Source organism: Archocentrus centrarchus, chromosome 3 (assembly GCF_007364275.1).
Source record: "Archocentrus centrarchus isolate MPI-CPG fArcCen1 chromosome 3, fArcCen1, whole genome shotgun sequence".
Lineage (NCBI taxonomy): Eukaryota > Metazoa > Chordata > Actinopteri > Cichliformes > Cichlidae > Archocentrus > Archocentrus centrarchus.
This window is the reverse complement of record NC_044348.1, coordinates 9,287,723-9,305,525: the sequence shown is the minus strand read 5'-3', so window position 1 is coordinate 9,305,525 and position 17,803 is coordinate 9,287,723. Positions and strand designations below refer to the sequence as shown.

At 39.8% G+C, this 17,803-nt stretch overlaps 1 protein-coding gene across 1 annotated transcript; it reads left to right on the top strand.

Moving 5' to 3' along the window:
- Positions 1-1,907: 1,907 nt before the first annotated feature.
- On the top strand, positions 1,908-5,660 carry psmd14 (proteasome 26S subunit, non-ATPase 14). Its single transcript, XM_030723394.1, has 11 exons — positions 1,908-2,036; positions 2,740-2,802; positions 3,014-3,085; positions 3,179-3,298; positions 3,471-3,541; positions 3,759-3,909; positions 4,073-4,180; positions 4,727-4,801; positions 4,891-5,016; positions 5,139-5,201; positions 5,484-5,660. Exons 2-11 carry the CDS (start codon positions 2,755-2,757, stop codon positions 5,580-5,582), a joined length of 933 nt encoding a protein of 310 aa, XP_030579254.1. The 5' UTR covers positions 1,908-2,036; positions 2,740-2,754; the 3' UTR covers positions 5,583-5,660.
- The last annotated feature ends 12,143 nt before the right edge of the window (positions 5,661-17,803 follow it).

Below are 17,803 nucleotides of genomic sequence, written 5' to 3'. Positions count from 1 at the left end.
TGTACTCCCAGGAACCTAAAATCTGAAACCAGCTCCATTTCATCCCCCTCGATGAACAGAGGTTGAATGACATGTGTTGTCCTCCTAAAGTCTACTACCATCTCCTTTGTCTTAGTGGTGTTCAGGATCAAGTTATTCTCACTGCACCACCTTGACAGCCGCTGCACCTCGTCCCGGTATGCTGACTCATCCCCGCCTGATATGAGCCCCACCACAGTGGTGTCATCCGCAAACTTAATGATGCAGTTACTGGCATGTATGGAGGTGCAGTCATGTGTGTAGAGGGTGAAGAGTAGGGGACTCAGCACACAGCCCTGTGGAGAGCCGGTGCTGAGGCTGATGGCTGAAGAGAGGTGGGGACCTACTCTTACCCTCTGGGAACGGTCTGTCAGGAAGTCCTTGATCCAAAGACAGGTGGAGCGTGGTATCCCCAGATCTGACAGTTTAGTCACCAGTCTGCCAGGAAGGATGGTGTTAAACGCCGAGCTGAAGTCCACAAAGAGCAGCCGAGCGTAGTTCCCCCCCTGCTCCAGGTGAGAGAAGGCAGAGTGGAGGGCCGTGGCAATGGCGTCCTCTGTGGACCGGTTGGCTCTGTAGGCAAACTGGTGGGGGTCTAGTCTGGGGGAGAGACTGGAGATGACGTGAGCCCGGACAAGCTTTTCAAAGCACTTCATAACAATTGGTGTGAGTGCTACTGGCCTGTAGTCATTCAAACCTCTGATAGTGTTCTTCTTGGGGATGGGGACGATAATGGAGGACTTCAGGCAGGAAGGGACAGCAGCCTGGCTCAGGGACTGGTTAAAAATGCTGGTAAAAATACCAGCCAGCTGAGCCGCACAGACCTTCAGTATCCGTCCAGAGACACCATCGGGCCCCACAGCTTTCCTGGGGTTCACAGTTTCCAGCATACGCCTCACCTCTTGCTCTTGCAGCCTGAGGATGCTGCTGCTGCCTGCTGATGGATGTTGGATGGCTGTCTCTGGTTGCTGTACCTCAAAGCGTGCAAAGAAGCTGTTCAGCTCCTCTGCCAGATTGATGTTACGCTGATCAACTAACAGGCTGGGTTTGTAGTTCAAAATATGCCGAACCCCTTGCCACACCTTTCCAGTCCACCTGACTGGAAAGTTGAAGAAGAGTTTTATCCACAAGCAATCCATCTGCTCAACTCTAAACTGGACTGTTATGCATTATGTAAAATATTCTGTTCTGTTTGACTTGCACTATACCATGCACTTACTGACACAGCTGTAATAACATACCCTCATGTAAATACCAGTGACTAGAATTTAATATTTTTACCCTAGTTATTTATGTTTTTATCTTGTGTACCCTGACTAGAGGCATGCAAATTACATATTTTATTCTTATTTATATATTTCTGCAATGTGTGAATTCCTTTTTTTTAATTCTTGTTTATATAGTTTTACCACTTACCATCTGCTGCAGGTACAAAATACATTTCACTGTGCATTGTACTGTGTATAATTGTGCATGTGACAAATAAACCATATCTTATCTATGAAAAGTACAGCCATTTATTGACGTTAAAGTTGTAATCCTCAAAATTGTTTTAAAAACAGCTTCCAGTGAACTTATTTCTACAGTCAACAGTGCTTATCTTTCTGACCATACTGAATAAATATATTAATAAATAAGAAGAGATAAGCACCACTCCTAGTCAGTGATAGAACAATAAATTAAGCTAAGTAGATCTTATTAAATATTATTCATCTAGTAAATATTAAAAAAAGGTCTGAAAAAGGTATTTGGTATAAATTTGGTTATTATTATTATTATTACTGTTGTAGAATCCTGTATGTAATGCAACTGATGTCTTAAATGGCATTAAGATATCGCCCTCTAGTGTCTTGATTTTGCAAATGCCAGTCGGGCTCCAGCAATATACGTCATCAGTGCGACAGTTTCTCTAGGGGAAAAAAGAAGCGATTCTGGCTGATTCATTGTAGCAGTCTGGTTTGTTTCAGCTACGGACAGAAAAACAAAGTCCTCTGAACACCGCACAGGTCTGACAGCAGGTAAGTGGAGGCAGAGCTACAGCCCGCAGAAGTAATTAAATCCGATGAAATTGGATTAGTGTGAATAGTTTGTTGCTCTTGTTTTTTTTTTTTTTTTTGTACGAGTGCAGGCTAAATTAGCATGGAGAGGCTAGCGATAGCGTCACGTTAAGTGTGCCAGGGAACCGTAGCTGTTTAAAATCAATAAACACACTTAAAATGTTTCCATCACCCACCGGCGTGTACTGGCACATTCATTAAAACATATGAGCCGATATTTTTTTATCTGGCTTATACTAAGTACTGTATTACTTTTGACGACTGTGGCTAAATTAGCACACTGAAGCTAACTGACGTTAGCTTTTTTCCCCCGGAATTTGGATGTATTTTTGTTTTTGATGTAAGGTTTACTTGTTATTGAGAATGCAGTTTAGCTCATGTGCGATACAGAGCGCTTGTAAGTACTCTTAATTTTCAACTCCCGTTTCCTAGTTAGGCTTACATAACACGATATATTCAAATAAAACCACAATACAGTTAAAATCTAAATAAAGCACACATAAAGTACATTTATTTTAACGTTACCAGGGAAAATATCATTCTATATGACTATATTTAAGTGACGTCTGTGATTTGCAGATTACCCATACTGAGCAAAATCGGTCTGTTTTGATTAAATGTGAACTTTAGGAGATATGCCAGGGTTTTTATTTGTGTTTTTCAGTTAACAGATCTCAGTATGGACCGGCTGCTGAGGCTCGGAGGTGGAATGCCAGGTCTTGGCCAGGTAACAAAGTCTTTCTTCCTTAAATAGAAAATATATAAGCCAAAGGGAAGTGTCTCTGTGTTACAGGTTTAACAGAGGGTTACTACCTTTATAATAAGCTATTACTAGAAAATCATTGCATGCTCAGTGGTTGGATGATGGTGATTAGTGTGAGCTGCTGCTGTTTTTGAAAAGCCCAAACTGATAAGCAAACTCTGCTCTGCCTCCTCAGGGCCCCCCAACAGATGCACCTGCTGTGGATACAGCAGAGCAGGTGTACATCTCTTCTCTTGCCCTGCTCAAGGTAACACATCAGTACTAAATGCATGATGTAAAAAAAAAAAAAAACGAAAAAAAGGTGCCTCTGTGATCTTTCATGGCATTTGCTCCTCCTTAGATGTTGAAACATGGCCGTGCTGGTGTACCAATGGAGGTCATGGGATTGATGCTGGGAGAATTTGTTGATGACTACACAGTGCGAGTGATTGATGTGTTTGCCATGCCCCAGTCAGGAACAGTAAGTACATTTGTCCTAATCTTCCACTCTAGATCGACCTTTTATATCATCGTCTGTTGGATAATAAACACCTTGTTTGTATGTTGATATGAACAGTTTTGACAGAAAGTTTGTGATGCTGAATCTTGACTTCACTCTTTATCACACAATCATGATTTTTTGTGCCTCACAGGGTGTGAGTGTCGAAGCAGTGGATCCTGTGTTTCAGGCCAAGATGTTAGACATGCTGAAGCAGACCGGCAGGTAACACACTAACACTTCAGACTTTATATATGATGAGAAGAAAAAGAATAAAACCTCATTTCCAAAAGGACAGTTTGATCAAATACCTTCTTAACTACTAACTGATGCATAACCTGAAGGCTAAGAAGAGAAAATGAAAAATTTTAGAATTAGATTAAATGTCTTTAAAAATGGTATTCAAATACATTTGCTGTCCTTTTCCTGTGCTCTTTACCAGACCAGAGATGGTGGTGGGATGGTACCACAGCCACCCTGGTTTTGGCTGTTGGCTGTCTGGTGTGGACATCAACACGCAGCAGAGTTTTGAGGCCCTGTCAGAACGAGCCGTCGCAGTCGTCGTCGATCCAATACAGAGTGTCAAAGGGAAGGTAGGGATGTGTGGGCGCTGCAGAGAAACCTTGTGAATTAGTCTGTCATTTCAAGTGCAGTGCAGAAGATCAGCTTTAAGTTTGAATTCATATTGAATTAGTAATGACTATTTTACTACTGTTTAAGTAAACAAGATTAATTTCCTTCCACTGTCATCTTCAGGTTGTTATTGATGCCTTTAGATTGATCAATGCCAACATGATGGTTTTGGGTCATGAACCAAGACAAACCACATCCAACCTGGGTCATCTGAACAAGCCCTCAATCCAGGTAACATGCTGTTTCTCCATTTAATATGAATTTTCTTTCTTAAAAATCACCTAATGGAGGGTAGCAAAGTGGTATAGAGTATCTTTAATTTCTGAGCCATATATGCACAGTAATAGTCCCTCATGTTTCTCCATAAAATTATATTCAGATTTTTGTTTGACTGTTTGCAGATAATTATCATCTTGCGATGTTTTCTTAGACATTAGTGGTCAGTTCAGATCAACGACCAAATTGTTATAACAAGGGCAAACACAGTTAATTTAACTTTTATTTATAACTTTTATTTTATTCAAATGATAGCATATCCTGAGGCAGTTTGCATTAGTAAGGTTGCATTCAGGAAGTCAGGAAAAACAGAAACAGCTGTTCACCAACAATCACTACACTCAATTTCTAGCCATTGTAAAGAAACTCAATCACTACTAAAGATCCAAAGAGGATTAATTTACAACAAAGTCTAATGCTGGGTGAAGGTTTTTCCAACATGTTTGTTGACATTCTCTAAACAGGACCGCGTGCTAAACTTGAGGTTTCTAATGTTTTCAGGCTCTGATTCACGGACTTAACAGACACTACTACTCCATCACCATCAATTACAGGAAAAATGAGCTGGAGCAGAAGGTTTGAGTCTCACACCTTAGAAAGAGGATTTTTTTTTTTTTTTTTTTAATGGGGCGCAGAACATATTAAACATGATTTTTCTTATTCAGATGCTGTTGAACTTGCATAAGAAGAGCTGGATGGAGGGTTTGACCCTGCAGGACTACAGTGAACACTGCAAGCTCAATGAGACCATTGTCAAAGAAATGCTGGAGCTGGCCAAGAACTACAACAAGGTACATGACTTAAAAATAGTGCAGTTCAGCATGCAGGTATAGAGTACAGTGTTGTTTTTTTTAATTAATTTTTTAACCATGTTCAACCACAATACTGAGACGCTGTCTTGTTTCCATCTCAGGCTGTTGAAGAAGAGGACAAAATGACTCCCGAGCAGCTGGCAATCAAAAATGTTGGAAAACAGGTACTTTTTTTTTTTTTTTGCAATCACAATTTTTTAGATGAAATTTTGTGTTTTGGATGTGATTGGTGTTGATAGAGTTAGAGAGATAAATGAAAGTGGTGCAAAATATTAGAGTCAGGGAGTACAAAAAGACATGTTGGTGCAAGCAGAGACTTGACAGGTTAGATTACTTTGGTATTAATATTTCTATAACTAATGTTTGTTTAAACTAGAGAATTCTGAAAAAACAAACTGACACCCCCCCCCCCCCTTTTTTTTTTTCTTTTTTAAATTAATTTACAGGATCCCAAGAGGCACTTGGAGGAGCACGTAGATGTTTTAATGACATCCAACATTGTTCAGTGCCTAGCTGCCATGTTGGATACAGTAGTTTTCCAGTAATGGGCATGTGTGTGTATAACTGTTAATATTGCAACCCTTGTTTTCTTTTATATAAAATAAATGTATGTATGGGATTAATCCTTGTGCTTGTGTCTGGACTGACTTGGGAGAGCTTTGATGATTTTTTTTCCAGAAGCCTCTTTATTTTTCTTTGAATATTTCCAGTGTTTTAAAAGCTTCTTTGAAGGCGTAACTTTTCAGGTTAACAGTTACTTCAAACCAGAAGATGAACCACTGCAAATCCACCTCCGGGAGACAAATAGTTTAATCAAAAGTAACCTGCCAACTTGTAAATGAGCAAAAAAGGCTGCCAAGAGGCAGGGAGACACTTGGGGATCACTTTTTCTGTCACCCATCTGTCCACCATGCTTTCAGTATCTCAGTAACTGTGCAACATATTGACTTCAAACTTGTAGAATAGATATTTATTGAATAGCACAAGAACCATAACCCTACCTCCTCTTATACTGGTTTAATCACTGCCATCAATCTTTCATTTATTTGTCTCTCAGCAGTCTCATCTCTGTATTTCCTGTCAGATATCTTTATCAATATTGAATGAAATGAACTTCATGGATAAATATAGACAGTTCTATGCAGTACCCAATGAACAATAATTATTTACTGTCAAAATCAGCTGGTAAATATTAACTGTTAAGCTTAACACTTAATCACTGTCATATACATGAATATACTTTCTGACCAGCCTTTGAGCAGCTGACATGTTTTTTGGAACACTCTTATGTAGCTGATGTAATGTCCATCAGTCAGAAGCTGGAGTCCAGGTGAGGTTTAGCACCAAACAGTGCAGTCTGTTAGCACTGCCAAAACTATACATACGGCTTCCTTACTCCTAATATTCAAGTGTAGTTTTTACAAGTTGAAAACAAAGTATTAACAGCTGAATGTTTATTTTAAACCAACATTTTTTTTTTCAGTAGTGGTTTCATTAGCTTACAACAAAAACAAATAAAGGAACTGCCATAAAATTACAGCTGACCTCAGTTAATGGATGTAGTCCTTTTCTTCTCAACAGAATTTTTGTATCTATTTTTAGATACATTTTATCTTTACATTTTTCAAGTTTTTATATGAAAACGGTTTCATTTTGGTACTTTTAAATTTATTGGATTCTATTTAACCAAATTTATCAAGGGGGAAGAACAATGTTCTGTTCAAGAAAAACAGAAACATGAATATAACGCATGTCAAAACTTGTAATGCTACAAGAGATGAGCGGATAGAGCAGAGCCTCTTGGTATGCTGATGTAAAATCTGTCATAACCACTAGATGGAGATAGGGTTACGTCAGTTAATCAAAGTTTTTTCCTGGTTTCAGTTGAAGGTGTTGCCACTTACGTTTATAAAGTAATCTCAGTGACAGTTCAACAGATAATTTTTTTTTAAAAATGTAATAATAGAAGAATTCATGGAGTTTAATAGTTGCCAGGACATACACCATAAAAATTTGCATAATGACACATTTCTTGTAGTTTTGCCCACCCCAGTGGATTTTAAATCAAACGATAAAGAAAGTGGGTAGCATAGGGAGAGGGTGAAAAGGCCAATATCCCCACCTTCAGCAATTAAAGTACAAATCAGTTGACTGCTTACCTGGTAAGAAAAAGGCTCCATCCTCAGGGTCTGGGGACTTGTTTCTTTTGAAGGGACTGAACGGGCCCTAAGTAAAATTTTATTTGGGGGACCCCACATACCACTTCATTGTCCCCTGAGGCTAACTGTTATTAATGCTGAAAGGTTAGATGACTGATTACATGCTGGACCTTCAACTCGCCTACGGAGTTGTTAGCCTAACTTCCACGTCTGTGGAATCCATACAGGGCCGGACCAAGCCTTGAAGGGGCCCTAAGCAAAATTTGATTTGGGGGCCCCCATGGCTTCATTGCCCCCTGAGCCTAACCATTATTAATGCATGCTGAAAGGTTGAAGTTGAATATTATTTTTTTGGGATGCATCACTGTTTCAGTCTCAGCCCATTGAAAAACAATGTATTTCAATATGATTCACATTTTAAAACTATGTCCAGGACATAGTTGAATGCATTCCATATCCAATCTAGATTTTTTAGGAAATATGTGATATAGGGTGTTTGACCTGCTTTTGGAACATCATAACTAGACACAAGAGGAGGACTTAACGATAGCGCAAGGAACAGAGACCAGGACTAAAATCCACCTAACAGGAGAACAAACCAGAAACAATGAAACACCAAACAGAACCGGGAACATGGGAAGCCTAAGAACTGAAACATGATTAAATAGAAACTGAACAACAGCCAAGAACAGCACTCAGAAAACTAAGAAGCCTGGGGATATAAACAGTGAAACGAACCACGAATTAGCAGAAAAAGACAAAAATTCAAAACTGCAAAAACACAATAAACCAGGAATCAAACAGTAACATTAACAATATAAATTGAAAAATGAAAGACCAAAAAATTAAACTCTGGGTCAAAAACCCATGACCATAATGATAAGATCCAAACAAAATGTATATTAACTAGTAACACACTGAGGACGGTGACACAGGCTGACAGGTTGTTTTTGACAGAGACGCACGCAGACATGATAAATACTATACTTATTTACAAACTAAACGTGTTGTAATTGCCCATGGAAACATACCTTTGTCTTCTTTTGTCCTCTAATCCCCCCCGCCTCAGAGGGACAGATCCTTTCTGTCACATTTCTGTTTCGTAGCTTCATCCACAAATGACCCAAACTAACGGATCATCAGGTCACCTGGAGCACTGCTGATGCGCAGCCTGCCCAAACTGCCTGAATTCACGCTGACACATGCAGTCAGACAGCAAGAGGCTTACTCATTAAATTAGTGTTGTTACAATTGTACAAATATGAAGAGATGGAATCGTTTTTTCTTTCTTTTAAGACACTGGCATGTTAAAAAGAGAACAAAGTTTCATCACAAATGTAGGTGAGCTTGGGGGCCCCCTAGTGGTCAAGTGGCCCTATGCAGCTGCATATGTCGCCTATGCCTTGGGCCGGCTCTGACTGGGCCATTCCTCTATGTTAAGTCTTAAGAGCTTGAAAAAAGAAAACAAACTGACTTCTTGATATTTGTAATATGATATGAAGACATTTTTCCTTTCACTCAAGAGGCTTCTTCAGTTCTAAAAACAAATGGTGGAACGTTAATGGACAAGGGTCACTATTTTGAGCATGCCAATATTCACAATATGGACTGAAAAAATGGATGATTTGTAAGAGGAGCAAAGGAAGCCATCTTTGGCCACTGTGAATGACCATCATTGAACAGAGGTGCTGGCTTAGGACACCAGCTGTCAGCCACCTTCAGTGCAGTCCTGAGATGCCTACCAAGGGCTTCAACCCTCACTCACACCTTGCCTCAGGTGACCTCAGTAGGTCACCTGAGGGGGTGGGGCAAGGTCTCTTAGAGGTTTCACCCTTCACCCTAGTGATGGTAATGACCCATGTTTTTTTTTTGATACCTTGGCTCATGTGACAGCTCACATGATCAGTGGTGGGTCAATGACCCTCAGGACCACCTCCGACCAGGGATTAAACACCTGGGACTCTCCACCATTTGTTTTTAGAACTGAGACTATCATGACCTGGATGACCCAAATTGCACACCGGTCCTAATCAAACACCATCTATCTGATTACAAAGGAGGAGGAGAGGTGGGAAAGAATGATGAAAGATGGAAAACTAAAAAAATGCTGGCCAGCCTCACCCTGCTGCACTGCCTCTGGATTCTCCTGGTGACCAGAACCATGACTGATTTAACAAGTGCAAGTCTTAAATCACCACCACCATAATACTTACTAACCTACACACCCAAAAACACACACTTGAATAATTCTAACTCGGGGGGGCATATACATGTATATCCTCTTACACACACACACACCAACCAGTTACTTGTTTGCCTTGTTTTCTTCTGTACTGTACTTGTAGAAATAAATAAGTTGTGAAGTGCAGACTTTCAGCTTTAATCAAAGTGGTTTAACAAAAGTTTTGAATTAGTTTGCTTTGCGTCATCATCCTTTTGAATCTCAGTCCAATCAGTTTTGCAGCATTTGGCTGAATGTGAGCAGAGAGTGTAGCCTTGTACGCTTCACAATTCATCCTGCTACTTCTATCAGCAGTCACATAATCAATAAACACTACTGAACCAGTTTGACTGGCAGCCATGCACGTCCATGTCTTAAGACTTACAGATGTTTGGTAATGTGGTATGCTTTGGGTCATGATCTGTTTCTCTTCTTCTCCTGTTTTCTGCCCAAGTACAAGTTAATCTTGGTTTCATGTGTTAAAATAATTTTTGCAGAACTGTGTTAGATGTTTTCTGGCAAAGTCTAATCTAACTTTTTTGTTCTTGACTGTAACCAGGGGTTTGCACCTTGTTGCAAACCATCTGTATTTACATTCATGAACAGATCTCTGAATTTTAGATTTTAACAATGAAAACTAGCCAGATGCTGTGAAGGGTTTTCTTGACCAAAGAAAGAAATGTTAGCACACAGTCAGTTTTCAGGAAAAATATGAGTAATAATGATGCTTCCCTGTTTTAGAAAGATATATGATAAGATATATGATATCAGGACCCAAAGGGGCATGTGCAGGTTATCAGCTCATGCAAAGGAGTGTTTGCTTGTGAGTGAACTAATGTTCTAACAGTGATAGCTGAGTCTAACAGCCAATCCTGCTCTTTGTTCATTAGAGTTTGAAAAGTAAAAATTAAAAGCCTCCATCATGGGTTCAGAGGATCTCAGCCAGACAAACAACATACATGTATATCACATCATCTACAATGATGGCAAAGAACATGGAGCACATGGTCTCAGTCCTCTTCATCTTGTATATATAAACTAGACACATAGTTAGGATAAACATGGTCTCCATGGTCACCATTCTGTTAGCATTAAGTTATTTCAGGTTACGTCATTTTTGCTCCAGACCAAACCCCGACCTCTCTGCAACCTGCAGCTGGCTTTATCCTTGATGAAGCTGTGGAAATAATTAATGGAAATAATTAATAAAAAACACTGAAAAAAAAAATCACTAAAAAATCAGTAGAAGCCTGACATTCATAATGACAACAACTCAAGCTTCGGTAGCTTTGCAAACACTTTGAAGTCTCAATAACATTTGTAAATGTATAAGATTACAGTCAGTTTCTGTGAGAATCACATGACAGCAACTCAGTGCAGTTAGGTGCTCTGCGCAATTCAGAAACTCCTGATCTACTGTGATTTCTCTACACAACCAGCTCTAGGCTTTACAGAGAATACACTGAAAAAGAGAAAATGTCCAGTGAGTGGACGTTGATGCCAGAGGTCAGAAGAGAATGGCCAGACTGCGTTGAGTTGGTAGGAAAACAATAATAACTCAAATAACCAGAAGCAGAAGACCATTTCTGTCAGCTAAAAACAGGAAATCGAGGATATAGTTTACATGGGTGGTGGTGGTGGTGGTGTAATGATGTGGTGGACACACTTTGGCCCCCTTTGTACCAACTGAGCATCATTTTAACACCACAGCCTGCATGAGTATTGCTGCTGCCCATTTCCATCACTTTATGAACACAGATGGCTCATACTGATGGCTGCTTCCCACAGGATAGAGCACCCCAAAGGTGCAACCGACAAATCTGCAGCAACTGTGTGAAGATATCATGTCAACATGGAACAAAATCTCTGAGGAATGTTTCCAGCACCTTGCTGAAAAGGGGGTCCAACCAAGTATGAGCAAGGTGTGTACCTTACAAAGTGACTAGTGAGTATATGTGTTTGACCCACGCGCTTTCATGTAGTGCACCATTTTTGGAATTCAATCAAACATCTTGACAGCTTTTGGATGACAGTTTTCCGAACATACTTCCTTAGTGCTAGAAGCAGGAATCCTAATTACTGACATTACTGACAAGAGTTCCCTGTGACGTCACCAGCAGGCCAAAAAGCTTTAGAAAAAGTCTTTTTTACTAAAGCTCTCAACAACTACCTTTTACTTTAGTCCCACTGCGAGGTTCACATTGATTCACATCTTTAAACAGCTATTAGAACTACAGAGACCATCATAGAAAATATTATGTTTCTACACCAGATAAAGATATTTGATATGAGGGATTGTTCCAAATTAAATTTTTCTACCATGTTATATTTGCAGTGTAGGAAACAAACACTGTGACTTACCTTTAGAAAACAGAATACAGGCCTACCAAATATGGCGTATTTTATTAGCTGACACTTCCCTGACCATGCAGTAATGAATATTTACCTCTAAAAATTAGGCAGCACTGAGAGGCCACATTACATGCAGCTAGTCTGCACAGTTGTGTACATAGTGTGTGTCATTTTCACTGCATATTTCAAACCCTGAATCATGATACAGTATTTTAATTACTGCCAACTTATACTGGAGGCATTTTCAGACATATTCTTTTGTAAATGTCAGATGTCTCACTAAGATTACAGCCTGAATCCAGTTGTGCACCGAAGCCACGTGGAGCAGCAGCAATAACAACAACACAATGTTATCTTCACCCTCCAGAAAACCTCGATGTAGCACATGTCTGACCTGGCTATAATTGTTATTGGACTCTTTCTGGGGATGAGATAAGCAGAGTCGGCTTTCTTTTTCTTAGATGATTGGGGAGGTTTGCAGCCGCTCTGTGGCTGAGTGTACACGCAGCTGGTCCTGTGGTCAGACATCATCTCCTCCGCCTCCTCAAATCTACCAACATCTTCTCCTCCTCATTGCATGGAGACTCAAAAGAGACCAGCTCTAAGTATCTCTCATTAAAGAAAAAAAAGAAGTGTTTTTCTCTCGTGGCAAAGCACTTCCAAACACATGAGCTAAAGAGGGAGGCGGTAAACAAGGCCAGGGCTTTAATACATGCTGGAGCGGTTTGGTGTGTTTCAAGAGGACAGATTACTCCCATGGGGCCATGGCCAAGTTCACAACACTCTGCTCCACCTTAGTGGACGGGAGCCAGAGGATGAGGATTTTTTTAAGTGTGCACGCCTCCCAGATGGACAATTTAAATTGTGGCGTTAAAAAAAAAAAGAGCCAGTTTTTGTGAAGTGCTTTAAATTCTCTGCTGTAGAGTCACAGTGTTTCAAAGTAAGTGCAGTTCAAGTACAAAATGATCTGTCTTCACCAAAACAGCTGTTGACAGATAAATAAATAAATAAATCAGATCTCATAACTTTTCTTTTTATTAGCAGTTCTGGATCTTTTGATCATCTCACATGATCCTCGCCAGTGTGGTTTTTTTTTTTTTTTTTCCAGACATGCTCGTAAGTGGCTCTTAAGATTGTTGTTCAGTTAGTTCACCACTTTTGGTCCGATCAGAAATATTTCAACACATATTTGATGGTTTGCCACAAAGCTGTACAAACCATCTGCCGACAATGAGACTTTCCATCCAGCCAATATCAGCTCAAAGGTTTTTCTGATTCTGGAAAAATAGAAAAGATCATCTTGATGGATGCGCACAAACTGTGATATCGACATATTTCATTTCCAGACAATAAATCAGAAATTCTTTACTGTGATGAATTTCTAGTAAAATATCTCACCAACTTTGTTGCCATTAGATGACATTTAAGAACACTCAAAGTGCTGGATAACATTGTTTGAGATATCTCAACATATTTAGAACTATTTTAACAATAAAAACATCATGCCAGAAACACCATTTTTAAAAGTCTTCTGTTCATTTAAATGGCCACGTTGTGCCACCTCATGTTTTGGAGTTTTAGATAGCAAAATACAAAATAATAAATAATTTGAATGTACTGAAAATGTAATCAACCTAAGGAGGTTTTATGGAATAAACTCCTACAAGCCATGAATTGAACAAATTGTTTGAAACAGAAATTCAGATACAAAAACATGCACGCCATATCAATAACCCATATACATTGTATACATGTGAGTTTACAAAGCTAATTCCCATCATGGCCTCAGCTATGTCTTGTGTTTTGTGCTGCTTATCACATGCGGACATGCTAAGTTGCAAAATCAGCCTGTTAGAGTTGTAGCTGTGTCATCCCTCCTGAAATGTGCTGGAGATCTCCATAATGTGCTGAGGGTGTGAGAAGCTGAATACTTCTGCTTGTTCGTTATTGCACGAGGCTGTGAATTTTGGCTTGTGGTCCGCACATCTGGTGAAGCATCTCTTTGGGGGGATAAGGACCCACCCATGAACTCAGGTCTGATTTTACACCGCCTCCAAAGAGCAATCCCAACTGCATTTCAGTTTTCTTCACCACCTTTTAAATGCCTCCGAGCAGAGTTAATGTGAACCGTTTGGGCATTTTGCTGTAATGTACTCTATCAGACAGCTGTGTTAGATCAGCTTGGTGTCTGTTCTTGTGCACTCTGCCCTTCCAGTCAGGTCTTTACTTTCTCAGCATGTCTGTTCAGCCGAGAAATAAACAGAGCTTCACTCTTAAATCCTCCTGTTTAGTTCAGGTCAGCTGGTTTGTACCTGCAGTGTTCTCGCTCTCAAACGTATACAACATGTGACAGATGTCACCTGCCAGTGGTAAAACAGGGTATCACATCTGGACCATACTGCATGGAATATAAGCAACAATGTGACACAAAAGGCAAATAAATAAATAAAACCTTTGACTCTAATACGTCAGTGAAAAGAAGCAGAAGTTTGAACCTGGCTTCATTCGATATTCGGAAAAAGTACACACATCAGTGATTTCTGTAAAATTTTAACCTTATTTATTTATTAAAATTGAGTCTTCTTCTTAAGCTTTTAATTAATCAGAGTCAGACAGAAAACTTCATTATTGTAGTTTAAACTATCAGTTATCGCCTGCCTTTCAGCCACTTTCAACAAAACGCAAAAGAGAGAACAAACGAATCGCAGGCATGGAAGCAAATAGTTATTCTGCCTCTAGGGATCCATCCATCCATCCATGATTTATTTATTTATACATAAATAACCAGATGGCAGGTTGGAGCCCCTTTTTTCTTCAGAACTTTAAGTCTTCATGACATGGATTCAACAAGGTGTTGGAAACAGTCCTCAGATTTTGGTCCATATTGACATGACAGCATCACACTGTTGCTGCAGATTTGTCAGCTGCACATCCATGATGAGAATCTCCTGTTCCACCACATCCCAAAGGTGCTCTTCTGGATTGAGATCTGGTGACTATGAAGGCCATCTGAATACAGTGAACTTATTGTCATGTTCAGGAAACCAGTTTGTGACATGGACATGGTCAGCAACAATACTCAGGTAGGCCGTTGTGCTGAACAATGCTCAGTTTGTGCTAAGAGGCCCAAATTGTGGCAAAAAATGCAGCCAGAAACCTAAAATAGTTTTACATCATTTTTTTCCAAATTCTGACCCTACCATCTGAATGCTGCTGCAGAAATCAAGACTCATCAGATCAGCCGATGTTTTCCCAATCTGCCGTCGTCCAATTTTGGTGAGCTTCTGTGATTTGTATCCTCAATTTCCTGTTCTTAACTGACAGGAGTGTCACCTGGTGTGGTCTTCTGCTGCTGTTGCCCATTTGCTTCGAGGTTTGATGTGTTGTGGATTCAGAGATGTTCTTCAGCATGCCTTGGTTGTTACAAGTGGTTATTTGAGTTATTGCTGCCTTCTTATCAGCTTGACGCAGTCTGACCATTCTCCTCTGATGTCTGGCATCAACAAGGAATTTTCTCCCTGCTGCTGCTCACTGGATATGAAAGTTTAGAGGTTTAAAAATATAAAATAATTTTAAAAAATGCATCAAATGTTTTAAACACTGTATTGTTTGCTTTTGTTCATTTTTATATGCATATTCTGTATTTAGTAAAGTTGTCTAACAGCTGAGAATCCACTGGCCAAAAGTGCCCAAAAGGCAAACATGGTAATTACTGTGTTTCGGTCTGTGTTAGAAGTGCATCACATTTAGCTGCTATTTTTTGGCTTAAACCTTTTGTTGCTGTCCTGATTTGTTTTTTGTTATACTTCGATGGGGAATGCTTTGTCCTCTGGGCTAAGTTAGAACTGCCAATTATCTGGAAACGGAAACACTGACTAAGACTTCATTTGTTTTCAGACATGTGCAAAATAGATCAGGTCTGCACACCTACCACTTCTTCTAATAATGTGAAGTCATTTCTCCACATGATTACCTTCTTTGTCAGTGTTATGCAATGAAACCATATGCTTCCAATCCACAGGAGAGCGCAGATAAGTTCAGGAATTTACCAGAAACGGTTATCTTTCAAGGCAGATAAACACATTAGGGAATAGCTCACCCCCACCAGAGTGTTTGTTTAAAGGTGCCTCTTGAGATACTGGATGGACAAATGATTGTTAGGGAGGGATATAATAGTGAACAAGTACACAAAAGCCATCCGGAGCTGTCCAGAACGTGTAATTAAAGCAGCAGCAATGATTCATTCCTTGATGGTTTTATCATGAAGCAAGATCTTTGGAAAGCAGTGTGGACTCTAGAGAGCTCAAAGTTGTCTCCCCAGAGTCATTATTTGCTGCATTTCTGCACTTTGTTTGTGTTTGTTGATCCTCGGGTGGGTTTCCGTGATTGGTGCATCACGCAGTCTCTGCTTCCGCCTTTGTGGTATAACACTGACAGTAACACCGTGGTGTAATGTCGATGCCCGGGACTAGCGTTCCAATCTCTGTCTGTAATGTTACTCAGTGGTCTGAATGATGATGATGATGTCACTGTCCACAGAGTTTCCACCACAGCACAGGGCCTGTGGAGGGGAATCGAGTGGGTGTGTGTGTGTTTTATACATGCAGTCAAAGCAGCTGCGTTTGCACAGAGAAGAGGGTCTGCTGAACAGAAACACAAAACAGAGGTGGTGTTTTTCATTGGGCTCGCCCTCGGGGACTCACCGTCTGAGCTGGTGTTATTTAAGTCAACAATGAACTCCTGACATATTCCTGTATTTGTGTGCATGTGTACATGCACGCACACAAGTTTCTCCTTTAACTTATCAGGAGAAGAAAAGAAAAGCCAAATAAAGAAATCTAATTCTGAGTGATATGCATGAAACATTTTTTATTTAGCTGGACTGCTTGACAGATTAATATAATTTTGGGGAAGGTTAAAGATGTTAGGAAGAAGTTTTCTGTTACCAAGGGCAAGTGGATCTAAAAGGTCAGGGCAGGAGTATTTCTGCTATAGATAATGATGTTGGGGCATTTGAATTGCTGGGTTGTACATTTTTAAGTAAGATTTCTGCACATTGGGATAGAGTCTTTTGGATGGAGAATTTCAGGAAGAGGAAAAAAAAAAACAGTAGTTAGAAAATCTAAACACCTTTTGTCTAATTGGGATAAAACAACAAAGCCTGACCTTTAGGTGTTTACCTTCTTTCAGAAACAACCTCTTGATTTTCCCCGTAAGCACTGCTGAGGTTCAAAATTTAAACTCCCCCTAGGCTAGAGGACTCTCTGTCAGCTGCACTAACATGTTTCTGTTAAAACAAAACAAAACAAAAAACTATTCCCACAATTTTAGTTAATGAACAAATAGGAATGGGAAACTAATGATGTGACCATGAACTTTAGCATTTGTGTGACTTGTCACTCACAAATTAGCTACGCGCTAAACCACACCTCGCTTCATCTAGTTTTATCCAAACCCACTAAAATAGCTATGCAGAATGGACTTCATGTTATATTAAATAAGGCCTAAAACTAGCAATTAAAACTATAAAGTCATGAAGAAAATACATTCTTCTCGGGTCATACCTAGAGTGATCAGGGCTGTGGACTTCTAGACAATAAGACTTCTTTTTGCAACCAAACAGTCACACCCTGTGGGCACTTCTACTCTGGCTTCATTTTTCAGATCTAAAGGTTACGTTCATCTTTTAAAGTCACGATCAAAGGAAAGTTTACCCTCTGCCAGGGTAAGGTTTTATCTGTCAGGAAGCAATCTGGTCCTTACCAAATGTAATTTTTTTAAATACCACCTGAGATGAACAAAAACATATGACATATTACATCATGTCATTATTTATTTAACAAAAACGAAGCCAAAACACAGTGTGTGACAAACTAAGTACATCCTGTGATTCAGTTGTTTGTGGAACCACCTTTAGCACCAATCACTTTAAGTAACCATTTCCATCAGTCTTTGCAACACCGCTTCAGTCCATTGAGGTTTGCAGGCATTTTTTTATACATAATTCTCATGAGGTCCTGCCGCAGCATTTCAG

Excerpts from the sequence above, each read along its gene's own strand:
- psmd14 (XM_030723394.1), top strand. The coding sequence starts at position 2,755 with ATGGACCGGCTGCTGAGGCTCGGAGGTGGAATGCCAGGTCTTGGCCAG. Across the intron at positions 3,910-4,072 it reads TACAGAGTGTCAAAGGGAAG|GTTGTTATTGATGCCTTTAG; the intron begins GTAGGGATGTGT and ends TGTCATCTTCAG. Across the intron at positions 5,202-5,483 it reads TCAAAAATGTTGGAAAACAG|GATCCCAAGAGGCACTTGGA; the intron begins GTACTTTTTTTT and ends ATTAATTTACAG.